Below are 22,369 nucleotides of genomic sequence, written 5' to 3'. Positions count from 1 at the left end.
TTCAGTGCGTCTGCCATGCAGTACCGTTCACACTGATATATTCGAAACAGAATTTTGTGCCAAAATTGCATCAAAATTTTTCTTATTTCCGCTTGACATTGCGTCCTCGGTAAGACGACATACTCGACCATCAAACTCGGGTTCACCAGCGATAACAAATGACGTCAACGTTTTCGAAAAGTTCAGTCTTGTTTCTCAGATGAGATTAATGTGAAAAAGGTTGGGAAGCTTTGTGAACAAGAAGCTGTTTCCAGCTTATACTCGGGCCATATTTCACTGTGTAGTGCGTAAAGCCTACAATCTTTTAACAGTGATAACCTCCAGCATCGCCAATTCCCCCAAATAGATAGCCTGCGAGCAAGCTCTCTTGGGGGTGGATCCTCTTTCCCCCTCCCGCCCCCCACCCCCAAGAGAGCTTGCTCGCAGGCTACCAAATAGATAGATACAGAGATATAGTGAGGCAATAAGTAACCACCAGATAGAATTGCATTTCTTGCAGTCAGAATGAAGTACAGGGGAAAACGACATTTGTCATACGAATGCTTTTTATAATCCCCGGGGTTTAATCCTTACGTTTTCACCTTTCGTTTAGAGACAGAAACCATTTGTACGGTCCTGATATGTATGTGACGCCGGGTCAATGACGGATCGTAATTTTCGGTATGATCTAGACCCGGGGGGGGGGGGGGTACTCCCTTATGTGACCTTAACGGGGACGTGCGGCTCGATAAAGTATGGTTTTCAGGGTGTTTTGTCTTTAACGGGGTATCTATTTCATCACTTTCTGTCTTAAACAGGGTATCCCTTCATGACCTAATGGCTTAAACAGATTGTGATTGCCAATGCTTTAAAAAACATTAAGAAACTAGTGTATTCTTATTTCATTCTAGTCTTAAACAGGGTGTGATTTTGGGTTAAATGTCTTAGAAAGGGCCTGAAAATTTTGAATTCTGTCTTAAGGGGGGACTTAACGTAAACGCCATTTTACCGCACTTTACATGGCTTTAATGGAAATATCTCGTTCACGTTTCAAGCGATCCAAAAACTCTATGTTCATCCCGTAAATCTATGTTGTGATGTGTTTTGTGAATTTTGGGGTGATTTTTGGGTGTATTTGAGAGGAGATAGTTTTTCTAGAAGGATTGGTTAAATTAAGAGAAATAAGAAATATTGAAGAATTAGTAAAGTTTTAAAATAAGAATTTGTAGTTAATAATTAATAGACGGATACCAAGGTTAGTCCACTAGCAACCTGGGGTGCTCTTGCGTGGGTATCAACTGACTGTTAGTGTTCCGAAAATCATTCTCTTTCTTCTATTCCTTCTTAAAACCACTTTAAATTTCTTTCAAATTTAGGTCAAGTCCCCCCTTAAAGGGGGACAAAATCATAGCTTTCTTAACATTTACATCGAATTTACAGTGCCAGATACATCTATTTGAAGTAGATATGAGTTAAAACGCGCGTTTTAACATGTTAGTATAACAATGAAAAAAAAGAAAAATAATTTGAGCAAAATGCTCCCCCGTCTCTGCTCCCCCTTACCCCCCTCATTGGGGTAGAGTTACTAGGCGCAGAGTCTCTGCAGAGTCCCACCCTCACCGGTCCACCCGCCGAGGGAGCTCCGAAAAGTTGATGGTGCTAAAAACATTATATAAGACGCGACAGCGTCTTTTTCTCCCATGTGGGACACATTTTCTTAGTTGTGCACGAGGCGCAGCCTCATTGTGGTGCGAGGCTTGTTTTCGTCCTAAAACGTCATAAAATTACTCTGGCAGAAGTGTGAAATTCGTGGATTTCTTAACATCTTTCAGGTTGATGTCGATTACATCAAGGATTTCTTGAAAATGTTCGTCTTGAACGGGATAAACAGGGTCAGGGTTTGAACGCCCGGGCTGCACCTCCCTACCCAAGCATCTGTTGAGTACCCCCTCCCCCCGGGATCTAGAGAGTAACGTTACGCATCACGCGTACGTTTATATCCTTGTACGTTTTTTAATGTTTCGCTGTTTGTATTTTTAAATGAAATTCAGGGGAAAGCATTTGTCATTCACCTTTCAGTTGAAGACAGAAACCGTTTCTACATCGATTGTTTTGCTATAGTAAACGTGAGACATCTTTATCTATCTTGGCCCGAGAGGTCATAGACTGATTTAGTTGCCAAATTTTCGGTGAAACAAAACTAACCTTGAGGCACTCAGGTTAGCCTAAAAAACACTCCGGTCGCCTAAAGAGCACTCCAGCTAGCCTAAATAGCACTTAGGTTAGCTTAAATAGCTCCCCAGTTAGCTTAACGGTTAGCAGTTTATGTTGGGATTATTCATGCCTCGCATGTTTTGTTCATGCTTTGCACGTCTGGCTTGCATATTGTAAACACTCCTCACGGCCCGAAAACAAAGAACGCGACCGAGAATTTAAAGAATTTGATAACACGACAGAAAACGTAACTCGTACCAGCCGAGTACAAAATACGAGACCGAAAACAATAACTCGTGGCCCGAAGTCTTATCTCTCGGCCCATCGCAACCCCAAAAAGAAAAAAGAATTTGATAATGCTACCGAAACTTTAACTCGGCCCGCCTTACGGCCCGAGTCAAAATGATAGGTTTTGCAGGCCGAAAGTCTCAACGTTTTTAGTATGGAAGAACGACCAATTAGAGCAGAAGTGAGGGGCGTGGATTAGCTTGGAGGAGATCTTGATCCGAGTAAAAGTGCAACTTCTCGCATGGCGCTATATAAGCATTAGCCTACGTGTAGCCGTACCCAGCCCCCGAAGAAACCTCCTCCCGTTTTTCTTCGGGGGGGTGGGTACGGCTACACGTAGGCTATATAAGCATGAGTTCTCTTCTTTTAACAGTTCAAAAGAAAACACATGGTTTCCCGAGCTTAGTTTAAAACGACTCCCGAAGGTATCTGAAGACGAGCTGATACAAGAAACTGTCAACTTTTTAACTCGACTCCTTTTTCATACACTGTGGAGTTACATCATTCATTCTTTAATTTCTGCGTCTGTCGTCCGGAGAAATGAAGGCATTCAACTTGGAGTATATTACTATTAAAGAGATTTAGAAATCGCGTCTTAAGTAATTTTATGTTTCCTTAAAAATCAACTACATAGATGAGAATAGTGCAAAATAACTCTGGTTTTGATGCTAATGCAAAGCTACGCAATTACCGAGGACTAAAACCAGCGAGCGGAAAATGTAGGATGAACATGGTCACATGGTCATTTCTACCGTTTGCCGTAAACTTAATTTGAAATCTCTCTTTGCTACCTACAGATTCACGAGAACAGACCCGGCAAATTATGCACTCGGAAGCTGGTGAACCGACCAGAATACCTATATAATGTTTTCAGGAATCCAATGTTGGTATTGTTACTCCTGGGTGGACGGTTGCCTGTCTTTTTTGCGCTTGTCCGCTCAGCGTATACATCTCCCAGAATATTATTTCCTTGACAAGAGCTTTCAAACTGACTTTAAATCCGCGCATCCTAAAGCAATAAATGACGGGGTTGATTAGAGATTGGAAACCCAACACAAGAAGTAACGTGAGGCTGATGGTTGTCGTATTCAGTTTCAGGCACGTCTTACACACACGTGCAATTGCCACATAGACCGTAGGAGGGAACCACGTGATTACAAACCCTCCAGCCACGAACAAAAGAGTGACAGCCAATGCCTTGTCCTGATTGGCTGAGACCCTATGCAGGCGTTGATTTCTTCGTCGGAGGGAAATCCAGATGGTAATATAACATGAGATTATAATCACTACGACTGCAACAGCAACTGTCAGTTGTGAACCAGCTGAAACCACAGCATATCTTAAATTGCCTGTTATGTGAAACACCAGAAAGATCGTGCTCATGGCCGCAAGGCTCCAAATAAATACCAGAGCAATTTTGTACACTCTATTGCGCAGCACCTTGTGACGTATTGGGAAAACAATGGCGTGCATTCGTTCTATGGCAATCACTACAATTGTGAACAGAGATGCCAGTTTGGTAAATCTGCTTAGGATGTGCCACAGACAAAAGGAAACGTAGGATGGATTTAGTAGGAATAACACAGACGATGATATCCCTGTAGCTCCAAACAGAAGATCAGCGACTGTAAGGTTAATGATCATCACGTGCTTGCGTGTTCGGAGTGCTGGGGTTTTAACAAACGTTAACAACGTTAAAGTGTTTATCAACACTACAAAAATTCCCATGACTATAAAGCTTGTGCTCCAAGTAACTGCTTCCGATTCGGTCAGACTGTGGTGATAGACGTCCTTCATTGCTTGCCAAGGTTCTGAATCGAAGCAAAATAACAAAGTCAAAAAGTCTGTGTCAGTAATTGTGATATTTCTAGTGTAAGATTCTTCATCTCCTTGAAAGCATGTTGGCTATATATGTTTGAAAGCAGTTTAAGAAACGGACGAGACCAATAAAATAAAAATGAAAACTAAAGCAACTTATAGCTGAATACATGCCACCTAAATTTAATTCCACGTCTAACTACATTTGACGGCCAAAGGATCGCGCAAAGATTTCATGTTACAAGTATACATCAAAAGAAGGTTCTCTCTCAGTGTTTTCGGCACACTAATTTTCAAAAGATACCGTTATTCGAAATTCCTTACTATTGACCCTCGCTCATCAATTGTTAAACAAAATATCCCTCTTTTTTGCTATTTTTTTAAGGGATATGGATGTTCTCAGATTCAATCTATTACAAAAAAATCTTAGCTAATTTTTTTCCCAAATTCATGCATTTGCGTGTACCTTTGTCTGCCCTTTTTCTGACTTCTGCTTAAGAATAAAAGCAAGTTGATTTGAAGTACACGACGAATTCAGCTGGAAACTACAAACACAATCTTCTTCAAGGTTGACTGTTTTGGGTTTTTGTTGTATCGGTCCCCACTTGCTTGTGAATGACGACGTTTCAAAAGTAGTAGTGGTAGCCTAGATACTTGGAATAAGAAACTGAAGAGTCGCCTGATAATTGTTCCTTTAAATAAAAGCCGAAGAAATCTTCATTACTCGAGCCAAAGTATAGAATGAAAATTCTGTGTCAATAGCAATACTAGTTCCGTACAAAATAAAGAACAAAAACGTTATGCAAATTTTCAAGTTTTTAACATATTACAAAGCGAATATCACTTTATTATGATCGGTATGTCAACAACAGAACATTAATAGACACCTCATCAAAGTTAATAGAATCAAATCTCATTTATAAAGGCTGTGACCGGGACGATGACTATTTTAAGGACGATTTCAAACATTTGCCCAAATATTCTTTAGTTTAATATTGGGTACAGGAACTGCAAATCATTTGTTCATTTCTAACTTTCTAAATTAACTAATAACATTGCAGATAGTAATTTTCGGTTGAACAAATTAACACTGTGTGATTAAATTTACAAAACTTCAAAAAATTTAATAACCATGGAAAATATATGCAAAACTCAAGTTTCTGCCACAATAAATAAACGTAGATCAATAGTGATTTTTTGCTTGTTTAGACATGCAGGTGTAGCCAAACGCACCTTTTGCCCCGAAACAAAAGACAGATTGTACCCTTGACAAGCACACTGCACCAATACTGTGCCCCGTAAAATCAAGAAATCGTAACGATTCATGGACGACATTGTTGTCAACCCGTGTCTGTATTTCGTCGCAAAACTTCGAATTTAGATGTGGTTAAATTTACTTATTTAACTTGCCAATGATCATCATGTAGATTATTCATATGACAGAACAATGGACAACAAAGGGTGACTGAATTAGAAGCCGCAAATTGGGGCAGTTGTTGAAAGTTTTGAAGTTATTTTTCGCGTGTTCTAAGAAGCGTTATATGTAATAAAATCCATAAAAGCAGCAACAACAACGACAAATACCCGGTTGTTCGCATCTTATCGAAGGCAGCTATAAATTTCTAATCTCATGGACAAAGAAGAGACGCGTGAACAAAGGGACGCTTTTTAACAAAATGAATTTTCTCAGTAGCATTCACCTTGAAGGTTATTGATTTCTCCTCCCCTTTTAATGGTTAACTACTTAGCATAAAACCCGCAAGAGAGTCACGTTCAATAAGCTTCTGCAGAGTGACTGATCCAAACTACCACACATCAACAAGTCCAGCCAATGAATGTGACTAATCCAGAAAACCGAGAATGAAACATATAAACACTGTGACGGTAAATCAGTTTTAACCCAAAATGTTGTAAGCAGCTATGTTCTGACTTAAAGTATGCAAAGTTAAATTTTAATGCTCTTGATGGGTACTTAAAACCAGTAAAATGTATCTATGATAAATAAAGCATAATAACGCTTGCTAAAAAATATTATCATGTACTGCCCATAGTGAACTAAATACATCTCAGTTCTTGCCCCCAGCGCGAGGACGCGAAAGACTACCAGCGACCGAGTTGATAAATTTAAACTTGATAGCTTGATAAACTTTTGGACTTTAACAAGTTTCTAAGGTTTGTTCTTATACACGGTGTCGTAAGAATCGATATCAGTTTCCTGGCAAAACAAAGTGCAAAGATACATAAGAAATCTAGTTTCATAAGTTTTCGAAGGCAATGAAGTTACCTCGGGACAATCTCAACTTCTGGAGTATTTATAGCGAGTGATAATGGTTCATGGATTTTTCAAAAAGACGTTTTTCAGGTTTCTTCGTTATAATTTAAGATGAAGTCATTTCGCAAACCTACCAGTGGTTTAGAAAGCTGTCCGTCATTGATCTCAGCTGAAAAACTTGGCTGTTTACAACACGTTGCAAGGAACTTAAGGAACTATTGATTAGACGTGTTTCTTTCAATAAAGACGATAGCACGAGAATTGAATGGTAATGGCTTGGGTGCTTAATGATCTAAAATAACTGATGAACTATTCTTATCACGTTGACCATTTTGTAAAAGCTATTGTTCTCCGTGTTATTCAAATTTTGGACCAAAATAAATGTCTTAAACTTGCCTTCGAACAAGTTCGCACCATAATTTAATCCGAATTTATTGATTGTACCTTTTGAAGGGACGTGACAGTTTTTCCTCTTAGCCCTTCTACTTGAAAATAAACTAGGTTCTGGTTAGGATGAAAACGAATTATGCTTTTTGCAAAGGAAATAAACTTGTTTGGCTATCAAAATGGCGGCCTATGGCATGTAAAATGTTGTTTGTTGTCTCCGAGGGGCTTGCCTGTAATCATGCATGCATGAAGGACATGAAGAAGTTTACACCACTGATCGCGGTCAAAGGAAAGAACTTTAGTCTGTTTACGTTCATGACAACGACACACTGACGTCATAATGTGCTATGTTTGAAGCAAAATAACCCAAGCACAAACATGGGGACGTACTTTTTTATTCAGCTGTTTCAATTAATTGACGTTGTCAAATCAATGCTTCATCATGGCTACGTGACAAGACAGCAAAATTATATGGCATTTTTGTGAATAAATACACCGAAATTAGCAACACCTTGCCTGCGGTACGATAAAAAGCCCCATGGTGTCTTTTTAAAGCTTAAGAAAATGTAAAACCGTAAAACCTGAAAAAATTGAGGCAGAGTTCTCGTTTAAACTTAATCCTTGATCGCACTTATTTTATCTACTCATTCTTACGCACGTGTAAGGTCATTGTTTTGCTCATTAAACCTTTTGTATTTCGAGGTTCTCATTACCGGCACAGCACGGCACGGCTGGCTGGTACAGAACTGCACTTAGCCGGGAGGGCGTGTGTGTCGTTTGTTGGTTGCCAAAGGCTTCCCGTGGATTTCCCCAGTTGGGCACATTTTAGAAATTGTACCTAGGTTTGACCGTGAGTTTGTAACAACATTCCAGGGACACGGCTCGGTCGGCGGCAAAAATGGTACCCGATTTGAAATGAACTTTGTTTTCAGAGAAGGCCTGTGTCTCAATAAATAAACTTCGCCGAAAATTAGCTGCTCAGGAAGGACCGCACATCATCCTTCTTGCCATATTGAGAGACAGGTAAGTGAGTGCTTAAGTTTCAAGCAAACTTCAGCAAGGTATTCGAAGTGCTCTCCTCAAATGACGGGCCAAATTTTATTCAAAATCGACTTGTAGTTTCCTATCTTCCATTAACATAATACAGTGATGCACGTGGAGCAGCTGCTGAGAGATAAGTCGCTCAAAACAGCGTTTGGAAGCACTAAGAAGGATTGAAAACACAGCAAAACACACCAGGTAAGCTTTTTCAGACTTAATTATATTTTTTGTGGGTTTTGTGGGAATATTGTTGTCTAAATTTCGATTTAATTTTAGCCCCATACGTACAAACTCTTAAGTCACGCTTGCATGGTAACCTGTGCCACATACGCTTTGGTGACCTCTGGAATACGCTGCTTCGCCCTGCCAACGGGTCCTTTGAGGTTGCGCCTGTTTTGACAGATCGCACATGCCCTTGCGATGATTTTTCGATTAAAAGGACAAAATGTACCTCAGGCCTCTTCATATGGGCCTGGTAGGTGGGACGAATCTTGTTTTCTGTTCACATGGAAAATTTAATGCCGGTTACCGAGAATCAATGAAAAATTTCCAGCTCGATAATCGAGATCTCGGTCTCAAAACCGAGATCTCGGTAACCAGGCCAACCCGCCTTCTCATATGAACGCATCGACAATTTTGTAAAGAAAAGAGTGGCGAGGCGAGATCTCGGAAACCAAGCCAGCCAGGTCGACCGGGCTCCTATGAAGAAGCCCTCAGTATCCTAAAACAAGGGTACGTGGCTCAGTAGTATAGCAATCGGAAGGTGATAGCTTCAACTCTTGTTGGGAGAATTCGGATTTCCTTTTTTCCGTTTATGCCTGTGACACTGAGTGAAAAATACCGCTATCATTTATTCCGGCAACAGGCGTAAAACATAACATGACATTTCTTTCGACTAAAAAATTTCTAACTAAGCCGTTTTACAACTACCCATCCTACCTCTAGGTGTTGTCCATAACTGAACCATAATTGAAGTACCGGTAGCTGTACTGAGAGATTGCATAGGTCAGGGATGACATGGTGGCAGTTCAGTTCATGGCAAAAGGCTATTTCTGAGTTGCTTTGAACCTCATTACGGAAGAACGGCTAAGTGCAAAGCTTTTCATGTGAAAATTATGCCATCGCGTATATGCCAGACATCATAGTTTACATTCCAATCCTGGCAGTATGCTGGTTGTTTGTCCCATGAACCTAATTTAATGGCCTTAGCTCCCACGACTCCACTGTAGCTCAGTGGTAAAGCATCCGAACTAGTAACCAGGAGGTCTTCAGTTCGAATCCTGATGAGGAGCACTCGGACTTCCTTTTCCGAGTATGCCTGTGTCATTCACTGAATAATACATCATTCTCAAAATTAGTTTTGTTTGTATATGAATGAAAACTGATTTCATAATAAAAACTATACACTTGGCATCCCATTCATAATGAGGTTCAAAGCAACTCGAAAATGGCCTCTTTAGTATCTGTTTTCTAATAGATCAATATCCATACTAGCTGCCCGGTGAGAGTTCTCGAGATTTCTTCCCAGGACAGGATTCCTAGAGCGGCAATACTTGCCTCAGTAGAGCTATACTACCCTGTCAGTAGGCATCCGAGGTGACGGCGAGTCTATACTTGCCCCAAAATCTTCATACACTCCGTTATTTTTAAATCTTTCTCTGCAAGTAGATTATGATTAACTGGTGTCAAAAAGGCCAAAACAAAACAACAACAAAGAAAAACAAGCAACAAATAGCGGAGGAGATCGAACATATGGAAAACCACCGTACTTATGGAATTTTGATGATCTAAATGCAAAATCAGGGGTGCTTACCATTTACGCAAACCACCCGGATGGAAATTTTCGGGATAAATACGAAATGATTTAGCTTGTCTTAACAGAAGATGGTAACATGCAAAATATATGAAAATCAGCTGTAAATCCCAAAAGGAGTAATAAAAATGCATCACTTTGACCAGAAGCCCATAATTTCAGAAGTACTCCAAATGTAATCATGCGTACCATTTGATTTTCCACCTGGAATTTCCGGATTTTCCATGTAAATGGTAAACACCCCCAGATTAACTAACAAACCCCCTAACAAAAAAAGAAATCAGAGCTACTTTAGCCATTTTCTTTGTTGGCCTTACTTAAAAGGCCTATAAAGTAGGTATTAAAACAGCTGTTATCCTTCAGGTAGAAGTAATATTTCGGAGGGATAACTGCCAGTCTGGTTTTGCAAAATAGAAGAGAGATTCCATCTCACCTGGATAGCCAGTGAAAACTTCTCAGTCTCAGATATTTTTTTGTGAAAATGGAGAAAGTGAGAGAGGAAATGGATTAATTAAGGATTTACTGCGGACCACAACAATTATTGTTATCAGCATTCCTTCTCAGTGACGTGCTCAGTGTATCAAGGGTCGTGACATTGGCAAACTGCGTGTTTCAGTAAGGATGCGCACAAACAATTAGCGCGAAGGTCCTAAGCCCCTGGGAGTGTAGACCTCAGGAAGCATCCAGATGGGGTTAGGGGGGGGGGGGGGGGTATAAGAGAGAATACTTATTTCAAATCATCAGGCTTGACTGAAACATAGCACTAATGAGAATCAGCTATGTTGTCACCGAAACAATTTCTTTTCTCGTGTTATGATACATCTGCGTATTAAAGGCTACCTGACCGATGTTTTCACCATTGCTCTGCCTGTCCCTGTTCGAGTTTTGCATTTTTTTTCTGTTTCGGTCTAACATGGAAAAGAGTAGGCGGGCCTATTAAAATATTAGAGAGTTTTAGCTGAAACGAGAACGCCATAAAACAATAGGAATAAAATAAGAAAAACAAATTAAGAAAAACAGTAGCCCTGCAGGTACGTTATAAACTTTGGCACATTTCTATACGTCGTCCTCGGCCAAACGACAGTGTGAAAAGGCCAAAATCAAAGCTTTCTGGAGAACGTGAGCACACCGAGGTATTTTTTTTCCTTCTCTCTTAAATTAACGCTGTTCCCACTAGTTCTGTTACACTCTACAAGTTGAAAGATTTGCAAGGAATAATCGCTAAGTTGTTCAAGTAACGCGAACTTATATTTTAAAGTGACATTTTCGTTGGGTTGAAGGCCGGTTTTCTGCCAGGAAAAATCTCTATAGAACCACATGTAACCACATGTGAATTTGGATAAGTTTCTTTAGTTTTTTTTTTTACCGCTCGCTACGGGTATTTACATGTTTAAATGCAGTGAAGGTACCGCTATAAAGTGACCGTGCCCTCAGGCTTGGAACAGTGGTTATTATACGTGGAAAAATTATATATATTAGATTCTTTTAGTCTCTGAAACATTTGTTAATTAGAGAAGAGTTTATATGATACAAAATGGTATTTTCGTTCGCCCTTATGCTTGTTTGTGTTCTTTCTATTTATTTTTTCCCTCATAAAAGCTTGGAAAATGGTTAAAACTGCCTTGTTAAAATGGCCACCGATATTACACGACTTCCTGGTGAATAAATTTTCATTTATTATGATTATTATTTTTCGATTTCTTATTTGTTGTGGTTTTAATGTTTCGTCATCCGGTTTATGGATCATTAATCTACACGATCACAGGGGCCCAGCTAAGTGAAGTCAAATGCATTTATACATATAAATTGACGTCCTGAAGAGCAATTTCTTAGAAATAGATTTTGTGATAAAAGTCAGAACAAGCCTCATTATTACTTCATTGTTTTATGTCCTTTTTTCACTTTATAAATACGTATCATTGACATGTTTTATCACGTTTTAGCGTTCATGACATTCTTACCGATTTTAACAGTTTGTAATATATTTATGCTAAGTTTTTATATTTTTACTCGCATTTGAAAATGGCCTCGGAGAGGTCGAAACGTCGTGACTTTTTAGCGTCTTTTATCACAAAAAAATTGAAGTAATCGTACAAGCTAAAGTTGAGAAAGACTTTTTTTTATCGTTTCTGAAGGTTCAAATATAACTTATACTGATGACGAGAGATCAAAGAGATATGACTTCTATTTAATCAGAGTTATTTTCATTACGTTGGCTTAATTATTATTCTTTTGTCAACGAGTTGTTATCAATATAAAGAGGTTAAATCTTAGAGACGGACCATTATATTTATATGCTAGCAGCTGCAATATCAACCGACAACAACAACAACGTCAACAGGTTTGGACATCATTTCCCAATGTTTTTATCGAAAAATGGTTAAAGTTAAAATAATGACTGCTGTTAAAATAACGAAAACGGTTAGAAAAAATAGCATTAATTACTTTGGGTAAACAAAAAGGTTTCAGTTTTCAGGTTAGCGCGACCGAATCTCGAACTTTACTATCACGTATACGCTATTCCTGGAGAAACTGTCTTCTACATTTGCTGATCACACACTTTCGTTCGGCTAAAAACCGATTTTTTATTGTGAAAGTAGCCAAATATTTTTTATTTTGCTTTTCAAACAGCAAGCGGTGATTAGCATAAATGAAGTTGTAGATGAAAAAGTAAACAAAGCCGTTGAAAAAAGACTTTTCAGTTGTAGGACTTCAATGTTTTGCTAGAATCATGCCACCCACTAGTCACAAATTATAGTCAAATCTTCGTCTAAGTAAACCATTGCCTTTATGTTCGAATTCTTGCCGACAAATGTGGGCTTTTCAGGCTCCGCAACGTTAATCTTCTATGGCGTAATAATGAAGTTAGCTTTACTAAAGTCAGTCTTCAATTGTGTACACAAAGAAAAGAAATGGGAGTTATCCCTATCCCTATTTTGGACGCATTCATTAACGCTTTCACTCCTTAAAAGCAGAAAAAGGAAACAAATAAGCATCGTTATGTGTAACCATGACAAGATAAAAATGGCCGAGTAACGTTAGGATCTTAAAACACAGATTCGCTTTCATGGCTGTTCAAATACTGCAAGGGAAGGAGCCTCGTTGCCGGTGACGGAGGTCTTGACTTTCTACCAATCAGTAGCAGTCAGGTCCTCAACAAACACCGCTGTGTATTTATCTGTTTTAAATTATATTATAGCTGGGTTCGTTCAGTTTCAGTACAGCAATGTTAACTTAGCAACATCACCATGTATTTGTTACGTTCTTACTGTATTGAAGTTCGTTACGGATTCATGATTACGCTCCCTTACATATGATCGTTATCTGTCGACGAGCCAAGGTATTCCTCTCACACACTGTTGGACAACGAATTTTTTAAACTCTCTTGTTTTTCACGTGACTTACTCACTTACTTACTCAAAGTTGTTTGGAAAAACGCACTTGTCGAACATCTCGTGACGCAAATGCAAAACCAATGCTGGTAGGTTCTTTTGGCTCAGAGACCACCTCTTTATGAAACAATCTCCCACTAATTGTGGTCTTGTAAAGACTCTTTCTAAAATATAACCATCTGTTTAAATTGAACTATCCCATACCAATCCTAGAGTTTATAATCAAAGTTCTCAACAGTAGGAGTTCTTTAAACTGGATAATGAGTATGTTCGAATACGGTGAATTTAATTCATGCAAATAGGTCTTTCCGTTATTTAGAAAAAAAGGACATGCTTATCACGAATAATTATGTTTTCTTCTCTCGCTCTTACAGAAAGAGTTCAACAAACGTAAAAAACCAATGGATCAACTTCGGGAAGTCGGACCCGTAGCTCCCACAGTTGCTTGGAGTGCAACATTCGCTGTTGCAGGGGCTACAGTGATGGTGGTAAATGCCTTGGCATTATACACATTCATTACGACCGCGTCACTCAAAACTCGCAGACATGTCATGATTATCAACCTTACTGTCACTGATTTTCTATTTGGAGCTATGGGGATGTCATCCACTGTGTTCTACAATCTAAACCCGTCAGACATCAATTATTATGTCTGCCAAACAATGAACATTTCTACAAAAACGGCGTCTCTTTTAACTCTAAGCGTTATTGCCGTAGAGCGAATGCACGCCATCATTTGGCCATTCCGTCACCAGGTATTGGGAAACAATGTGTACAAAACTGCCCTGTTGCTTATTTGGGCTCTGGCAGCTGTGATGACCGCACTCATACCATTTAACATCGCTAATGGTCCGGAAAGAATCTCGATAATTGGAGTCTTAATCCCCGTTATGATCTTTGGTTTTACCATCACGATAATCGCATGTTATATCACCATCTGGATATTTGCTCGACGAAGAAATCGAAGAAAACTTGGCGCACTTGCTAAAAACGATAAAGCCCTGGCTCTGACACTGTTGTTGGTGGCAGGATCATTTGTAGTCACTTGGGTAGTTCCTAAGCTATATATCTCTATATCAAGAATGTGCAACTGTAACAAGCTAACTGTGACAACAGTAAAAGGCTTGCAGCTGATACATGCAGTTCAGTCAATAGTCAACCCAGTTATTTACTGCTTCCGATTACCACAGTTTAAAGAAAGATTGAAAGGGGTGATACAAAAACTCAAATGCCTGGAAGATGGTCAACGAGAGGAGGCGAATGAATGGGAACTAACCCTTGCCTCTAAGAATGAGGATAGCAAGTCAGTAACAGAGAGAGAGCTAGGTGAAATTTTGAGGCCTTGTGAAGGATTTTAAGGATAAAGAAAAACTAGCTAAAGATAACGGATAACTGTGCACAAATTACAACGACCATGGATAACTAATTTAGTCTTAAGGTTACTAAAACTCTACTTTGGCAATTTTAGGGATAAGGAATAAATGTCCTATAATCAGGGATAAACGATCGCCCAGACCCCCTAAAATCCCTTTCGAAATTTACTGCACTACATGCAACGACTGAACGTAAGAATGGCTGCGTGTGTTCGTGTTTTTTTTTTTTTGTGCACAATTTGAAAAATACCTTCACCGCTGCCCTCATCCATTCCTTTCATATCTAAATGTTTTTCACACTCGTCGGTGAGGACAGCAGACGGGCTTGGGAAAAACAACAATTGCCAAAACCTTTAGAACAAATTTACTAGCCATGGATCAAAGATATACCAAAAGTGTATCTTGAAAGGTAAACTGAAACATAAAAACATTGACGTAAGCATGCTAAGCATGCGTAGTTGGTTTTTACAAACCAAAAATTCTTTATTTGCTCTGACAGCAACATTTATGAATAGAAGAAAACAGAAAAGAGGAGAAAAATTAGCGTGTCAAGTTCTTTCAAATAAGAACTAGTTTCTCTAGCTAGAGGAAGCCCCGGTTATAGGTCGACAGTAGAGTTGGAACTCGTACGAAGAACACAATCGCAATTGTAATACTTGTCATGGAAATGACTCTTAAGTACGTCATGAGTACGGAATGTCCCTCTGCACGGGGATTAGCAAACATCTAGACTGACCTTTGATTTCTCCATTGGCACATTTCTATCTTGAAACTCAGTTGTCTTAGCATTTCATAATTGGTTGATTGCCTGGAAACGTAAGATTTAGCTCTTAAAAAGGTTTTCCTTATTCCGATTTCCCAAGATCACAGCGAACAACCAAGAAAAATATTAATGGATGGCTACACCTTGCTAAGGATTCTTCCTATCCATGGTGTACAGCATCTATCGTTTAAGTTGTAGATCGGACCCTGAGATGTCACTATCTAAACATTGTAAACTTTTAAACTTTTTGCTGTGTTTTAGAAGGAACTTCTGAACTTCTAACTTTTGGGTCTAAGTATATAACCAAAAACTGTGATGACTCATAAGACGGCACTTATAACGTGTATAAAAGGTGGTTCTTACTTTTGGGTGTTTAATGTTAATTTAGACCAATCATGCTGACAATTTCCTTGTGGTTACACTGTTTTTATTTTTTGTTTGATTTGCAAAATGAACGATTGAGTATCTAGCCGGTAGCAGAAAAAATGTCAGTTCATTACATGCAGTATTTATACGCAGCCATTTTTTTCAAAGCCTATTTACATTCTGCCATATTAATTTCAAATTGCAGTTGTCAGAAACATTTCAGTTCTCGTTTTCAGGAGACATATTTAATACTTTAAGGGTCTCCCAAGGCAGTCTCGGGTAATAATCTTCCTCAGCACTTTATAAAACAAAGGAATGCTTCTAAAATAGCAAATGGGCATGAAAAGTGATTTGGTGTACAAAATAAATCTAACAATGTAGAAAAACATGGCGGGAACAGGAATGCAAAATCCGCAGAAAGAATTAAATATGAAAAATGTATAAGGTAAAGCCCACGTAAAAATGTATATAGCGCATGCTATTAAGATCAATTTTCTGAATTGCTTATCTTCGGCCTTATCACCTCCACGATCCTTGCCGCATGCAATTACAACCAAGACAACAATACACGTGGCAGCCATAGCTAGAACAACGGTTCCTATTAAGACAACTGCCAAGTAAAAGAAGACGAAAAATGAGAGGTAACCCATGAGGGATGTAACGTTAATCGCGGCCAAGCCTCCGGCAATAAAAGCAGAACCCGCCATGACGAGGTAGAAATTACGACTTCTGGGACTGCCGCCATAACGTGTTGGGGCTCTGAACGTTGTTCGCAATATCTTTATTGATAGAGTGACGAGGACAAAGGCTGAAACCAGTCCAGAGGCGCAGTCAAACGCTTCATAAATGTAAAAAGTGTAATTGGGCCAGTGAATCATATTGTACAGGAACGTTGGTATTGAAACAATCCCCACCACAAGATCAATGGCGGTCAGATAGCCTATAAAGTTCCGCTGACGAGGTAGAAGAGCTCTGGTTGTCATGAGGGCTCGTAGTATCAGATAGTTCAATGTTAAGATAGCGAGACACACGATGGAGTAGCAGGCTAACAAGATAATTATTCCATATGTTTCCATTTCTGGGTCTCGATTAAAGAAGCTCTTGGGTGGTCCATGACTTGCTGTACTCTCTGTGGTGGAGTTCATGCTGAAATTGAAGTGATATAAATTACAAATAGAATTATAGAATAGCGCCTGAAATGGGGTTGGTTTCAATAAAGGACACATGAAATACCCGCTCAGCTTTTACTGAGTAAATGTTTTCTTTAATACCGTACATGATATCTCGATACGTTTTACGAAAATCCTCCGTTCAGTAGAATTGTGGAGATTATCAATTACAATTGCTGCTCGTGCTCTTCATCCACCGAATCAAAACCGAATCACATCTCATTTCTGTACCCCGTTTCGACGTGTAGGAGGTAAGGTTAGCTTTTGTTGTTGTAATGACGCTCAAGATAATATCTTTGACATACCGACCAACGGTATAATTAATTTACTCTCGAATTGTGATAATCTCGACGGTTCCAACCATTTGACAACCATAAACAAAGGCAATTCCTCTTGTTCACCCATTTTCTGAGTACACGGATATCTCGAACTTTTCGTATCTCGAACAGAGAAGCATTGTTACCCTGCCATCATACTGACTTGCGTTTGCCTTGCGGCCTAAGAAAGTTTGTTTTCTTGATAATCGAGTCTTTATCAGAAAATGTTCGTGACAGTAAATCAGAGTGCAGCTTTTGTTTGTCCTGAATCTTGCTTTATGACAAACTGAGGAAACTTGTGCTGAGTAAACAAAACTTGAACATCATGTTTAATAGACAGCTTCATCTTTTTATCTGACTAATAATCAGATTATGACTGTGGTGAGATTTTTGAACAGTTATTTTCTTCATCCGGCGAGATATGCTGATATATATCGCAGGGATGTACAATTATTAATATTTTAAAGAGAAAAAAAAAACACAGGATAAGAATTTTAATATTTACACTTAACCTGCACTTCGCGGAGATTCGAGAAAAATCAAAGAAGAACTATCGCTGACGAAAACAAACTTGAAGTAATGATTTTTTAACAAGAAACGGCAGAAGGCGATGGTAGTTGGACGCAGAAAACTTAGTACAAATCCGCTAAAAAAGTTCGCCTGTTTGAATAACAACAAAAAAATCACTTTTTTTCAGCTGTTATCGGGACTAGCCTCGTTTTAGTTTCCAGCCTCTGGTGTGAAGCTTCGCCTTCTCAGTGTATTATGCGCTCAATATTTTCACTTGAAAATTGAAAATTACTAAATTAGAGGCGACGCCGGTTCACGGTTCTTAATTAAAGTTTGAAGAATCAAATTAAAATTTGTTTGGCCGATTTTTCAAATCATCTTTTCACAATTCATTAACGTTATCGATCAGCTTTTAACCTTATGATGTGTCAGCTCAGTTCATTTCTATATATGGCTAACGCCTTGTAGAGAAACGATTCAACAGATTCCAAAGAGAACAGCATGAGTTTCTACTTTTGGATTTGAAAAGACTGATAAAAAATTTATTGTATTCCATGCCTAGACTTATTAGCTGAACCAAATTAGGACTGGATAAATTCATTCCGAAAAGAGAAGCCTGTGTCTTGTTATTGTTCGCCGTGAGAAGTCGACCATCTGATAAATTTCAACTTAGTGAATTCACAACTTGTTCTCTCGACATTGAATAAGCAATGCTTGGTGGATCATAATTGCGATTTCAACCAAACGATTTCAGTTTCTGTAAAGCTAATATAATAAAGAATTAATTAGACCGAAAATCAAATATATTTGCTGTGGGATAGAAGAAACTTGGCGAAAACATATTACAAGGCATATTTTTTGCTTTATTTCTTGTGGGGTTGGCACCGAAACAAATCGAAAACATCATATAATATGTACAATGTGATAAAAGATGCGAAAAACGTTTTTCTCCTTCGACTTGCCGTAGGTCTTACCATGTGTGTCTAATGCGATAACATTTACTACGTAAGAATGCTAAACCTATTGTAGCTACGCACAAATTTTCACAGTTTGGAGAAAATTGTCCCACGATTCTGAGTCGCGCACTGTTTAAACAATGGTTTCAATTGCTTGGAAAGACTCAGCTTCAATTTATTCAAATTGTTGAAGTGTCGATATCGTGCGCAAGCTAACTAACTTGCGGCGTCTTGTTGAGTCTTCGTTTTCCTATAGTCAGAGAGATACAACGTACCTGAATCTTGATTCAAGATGAGGCGTCTTCGACAGTTTCCAGCGATTTTCTTTTAACGAAGAATCAAATGTTACCGTCGCCGTTTGTAGTGGCGTTGACTACACATTCACTTGATTGATGAACTTCAAGAATTAAACATAGCAACTAATTTACATTGACGTGGCCGATGTTTATTTGCATACCACTGTGGACTCTAAACCTTGACTATTGTTGCCCACTCCACGGTATTTGCACTACCATATGTCTTCATCATTTCATTTTGATTTGGTTGGCCACCCGAAATTACCTAATTTCTAGCTGACTCGCTTATTTTTAATTCATATTTTATGCCTTTTGCTGAGTTACCGTTCGGTCGAGTTTTATACCGTGTTAATTGGGAGTTCAAGCTTTGGAGGACAATTTTCCTATTTCAGTTTGCCCAACTTGTTATTTTAATGAGAGAGCTTATCATCTTCGACTGAACCACTTATCTGTTACATTCGGTGTTATGGTTTTCTTTTTCTTTTAACTACCATTGACGTGTTGGTACTTACGTAAAAACAATAAAATTTAATTGGAAGTAGACAAAAAACAGGATGAAGTTCTAATCGTGGAAAAAATAGAAAACGAGAAAAAAGGAGTTTTTAGTATGTACCAATATAGTGTTTTGCGCGCTCTTCTCGGCTAATCAATATTGGGATGGTATTTGCTATTCACCTCCCGGTATTGAACTAGATTTCGTTCGCGAACGTTTTCGTCAATTTGTTGGATAGAAAGTGACTTATAGAGGCTGGCTATCTATTGGTCTGCTATATACTAAAACAACTACTTCAGCGGTGGTGAATAATTCTGAAATATAAGACATTCAAAGGGAACAATAAAACACAGTTTTCTGTTTTTGTGATAAACTATCTCTCAGAGGCTTTGAGAATTTGTGTAGCTTGTTATAGGGCTACTAAACATCGAACATACATGGAACGAAGTCCTGTATAAAAACGTTTTGGTTTATTCTAAATTGCGACATTTCTTCACTTCACCAACACGAATTCCGACCCTTCGCTTTTGATAAGAAATCCGGCTGCACCCGAATCATAGAAGGATGGAATCTAATATCGAGATATCTGATAAAATGGATCTGTGCGTAAAAGAATTCGGATTGATAACTTGAACGGCATCTTTCTCCCCACTGAAATCGGTCATATGAAAAAGAAGTATTCTGATTTGTTCCCCATTTGAGCTAAGTTTGCCCAACAGACCGCGAAGATGTACCGTCACAAATTAATTTCACAAGGAAACCTTTTTCTTAAGCAGCAATGTTCTTCTTTCTGTATGCCTGGTCTAAAATTTTAACAGAATGTCTGCGCAATGACATGAAAAAAAAAAAAAAATTGTACGTTAAGGTCGTCTTGCTGTTAAAAATAATAAATAAAGCAAAGAAGCAGAAAAGAAACGAAACGAAACAAAACAAAAACCCCGGTAATCACTGACTACAATGTCAGGCCCAGTGTTTTTCAAACACTTAAACGGACGGTGCCTACTATTGTTACTGTGCATACGTTCTCCGCATCTCGAGATAATCGGGTTTTCTATGGGTAGTGCTCACTAACACGGAATTTTTTTTGCGCGGTTTGAAACTATACGGAGAAAGCAGAACTTAGCGAGTGCTCTTGGTATCCCAAAATAAAATTGGGTGTAACCATGCATTTTTTAGAGATAATTAAGTTTCAATTTAGGAAAAACTGCCATACATTGCTTTATATTTCGGCGCTTTTTAAAATTATTGTTGCTGAATTATCTCTAAAGATGCGTGATTAATTTTGTTAGAGTACCCGACTAGATCACGGAGGGTCGTGGTTCAAATGCCATCTGGAGCTCGGATTTTTCCGAGTTTCCCTAGCCTCCCACGCAGTCGTTTTTTGGGGACACGTATTACCTCCTCCCCACAAACACCTGCTCACCCAAGCGTCACATTCCTTTCCGCCGCTAAGCCAATCACAGCGAACCTTTTAAAATCTGGAAGGTTGACCTTGACGTCAGTACGCTTCTCGCGGGAATAGTAAAAAACATCACGGTGGAGACAGGGATAGTACAGTACAGTACCTCTTCCAGACCTCTATTTTCATTGATCCCCTAGTACTGTAGCTCCCATTGTTTTCTGAGGGGGATCCATTGTTCCCAACCAATGACCTATTGTTTTGTTCTCCAATCACAGACCTGCCCTACGTTCAAAATTTTTTTCGTTTAAATGCCTATCAACTGACTGCAATCAAAGAATTCGTGAGAGGAAATAGCGATATTTTCGTCAATTTGCCGACTGGTTACGCAGTCGCTTATTTATCAAGCTTTGCCTTCAATCTTGTCGACTTTGTCGGTGTGGAAACCGAAATATTACCCTATATGTCAGTAAACTTTAAAGATTTTGCAGTTGAAACTCGCTTTGTGTTGTACTTTGTTCGGGGACATGTGCTACATTTTCCACAAGGACCACAAGTTGATCGGCTCTTTGTTGTTTAACTTTCCGTTTAATGGCTTTTAATTGACTGATAAATACTGCAGATCTCCCCTTGATGCATTCCACATTCTTAATTGCTTTCTCGAATGAATCGAGTTAGTCTCTCATAGCACTTCGTACAAACAAACAAATTTGCTCCAGAGTTTCCGCACCCGTAAGAGGTGATATCTTCACCGACGATCAACTCGACCAGGAGTAGAAGATCGATTACACTTTCCCGAAGATTTTGACTCTGCCAGCAGACAACGGTGTCAAAACGTCGCCCAAGAAGCGCTTATATTCACATTTGGTATATTTTTTTTTTTGGCTTTTCAGCCATGACTAGCCATTCCAGAAGTGAAAAATATATATATATATATATATTCCAACTTAACTACTGCATCTTTCAAGACTGCACAAAGCTCGCGGAAAACGGAACAGCTTTTGTAACCAGCAATTTGATTTGATATCATTAGACAATGCCTCCATGGTGATTGGCTAGGGCGCTTGGGGAGTAAAACAATGGGAAAGGAATGTGGCGCTTGGGTGAGCAGGCGATTTTGGAGAGGAGGTAATACGAGTCCCCTAAAAACGACTGCGTGGAGTCTAGAATTGTCTCATGATGCAACAAAATATTTCTGTATTAGTAGGCATCGTCCTTAACTTAACGGCAATGCTATTATTGTCCTTCTCGTGACCCCTCCCCAAGCAATAACTTACAGGAAAATGTTACCTTTATTGTTTAAACTGTTTTTGGAAGTTGATTGATTTTGCCTATGGACCAAATACGGACCTCAAGGCGACTAGTTCAGTAACATGTTTACCCTTCTTTTGTTAGCCCGGGTACAGGGTATAACTTTAGAAGGAGGTGAGACAGCATTGTTGGGGTTCGATTGATTTCTCGGCGTCATTTGTCATTATTTGTGGATTGCGTTTGTTGTTGGTTCTCATTCACTCTCTGAGAGA

The 22,369-nt window shown here is 39.0% G+C and overlaps 3 protein-coding genes across 3 annotated transcripts; 1 reads left to right on the top strand and 2 right to left on the bottom strand.

Annotated features, from left to right (window-relative positions):
• Positions 1-3,351: 3,351 nt before the first annotated feature.
• Positions 3,352-4,278, bottom strand: LOC146453191 (uncharacterized). The gene has a single exon (XM_085096912.1). It carries the CDS (start codon positions 4,276-4,278, stop codon positions 3,352-3,354), a length of 927 nt encoding a protein of 308 aa, XP_084953038.1.
• Positions 4,279-12,107: 7,829 nt separating this feature from the next.
• Positions 12,108-14,562, top strand: LOC146453190 (lysophosphatidic acid receptor 3-like). Its single transcript, XM_085096911.1, has 2 exons — positions 12,108-12,153; positions 13,579-14,562. Exon 2 carries the CDS (start codon positions 13,606-13,608, stop codon positions 14,560-14,562), a length of 957 nt encoding a protein of 318 aa, XP_084953037.1. The 5' UTR covers positions 12,108-12,153; positions 13,579-13,605.
• A 973-nt stretch (positions 14,563-15,535) lies between these two features.
• On the bottom strand, positions 15,536-19,066 carry LOC146453189 (uncharacterized). Its single transcript, XM_085096936.1, has 2 exons — positions 18,934-19,066; positions 15,536-16,852 (listed from the first exon to the last, which is right to left on the bottom strand). Exon 2 carries the CDS (start codon positions 16,849-16,851, stop codon positions 15,952-15,954), a length of 900 nt encoding a protein of 299 aa, XP_084953062.1. The 5' UTR covers position 16,852; positions 18,934-19,066; the 3' UTR covers positions 15,536-15,951.
• Between the last annotated feature and the right edge of the window lie 3,303 nt (positions 19,067-22,369).

Source organism: Pavona decussata, unplaced genomic scaffold (assembly GCF_977016875.1).
Source record: "Pavona decussata unplaced genomic scaffold, jaPavDecu1.1 SCAFFOLD_345, whole genome shotgun sequence".
In the NCBI taxonomy this organism is placed as follows: domain Eukaryota; kingdom Metazoa; phylum Cnidaria; class Anthozoa; order Scleractinia; family Agariciidae; genus Pavona; species Pavona decussata.
The sequence above is the reverse complement of the archived record's forward strand: the minus strand, read 5'-3'. Positions and strand labels throughout refer to the sequence as shown.

Coding starts and splice junctions, on each gene's coding strand:
- LOC146453190 (XM_085096911.1), top strand. CDS start 13,606: ATGGATCAACTTCGGGAAGTCGGACCCGTAGCTCCCACAGTTGCTTGG.
- LOC146453189 (XM_085096936.1), bottom strand. CDS start 16,851: ATGAACTCCACCACAGAGAGTACAGCAAGTCATGGACCACCCAAGAGC.
- LOC146453191 (XM_085096912.1), bottom strand. CDS start 4,278: ATGAAGGACGTCTATCACCACAGTCTGACCGAATCGGAAGCAGTTACT.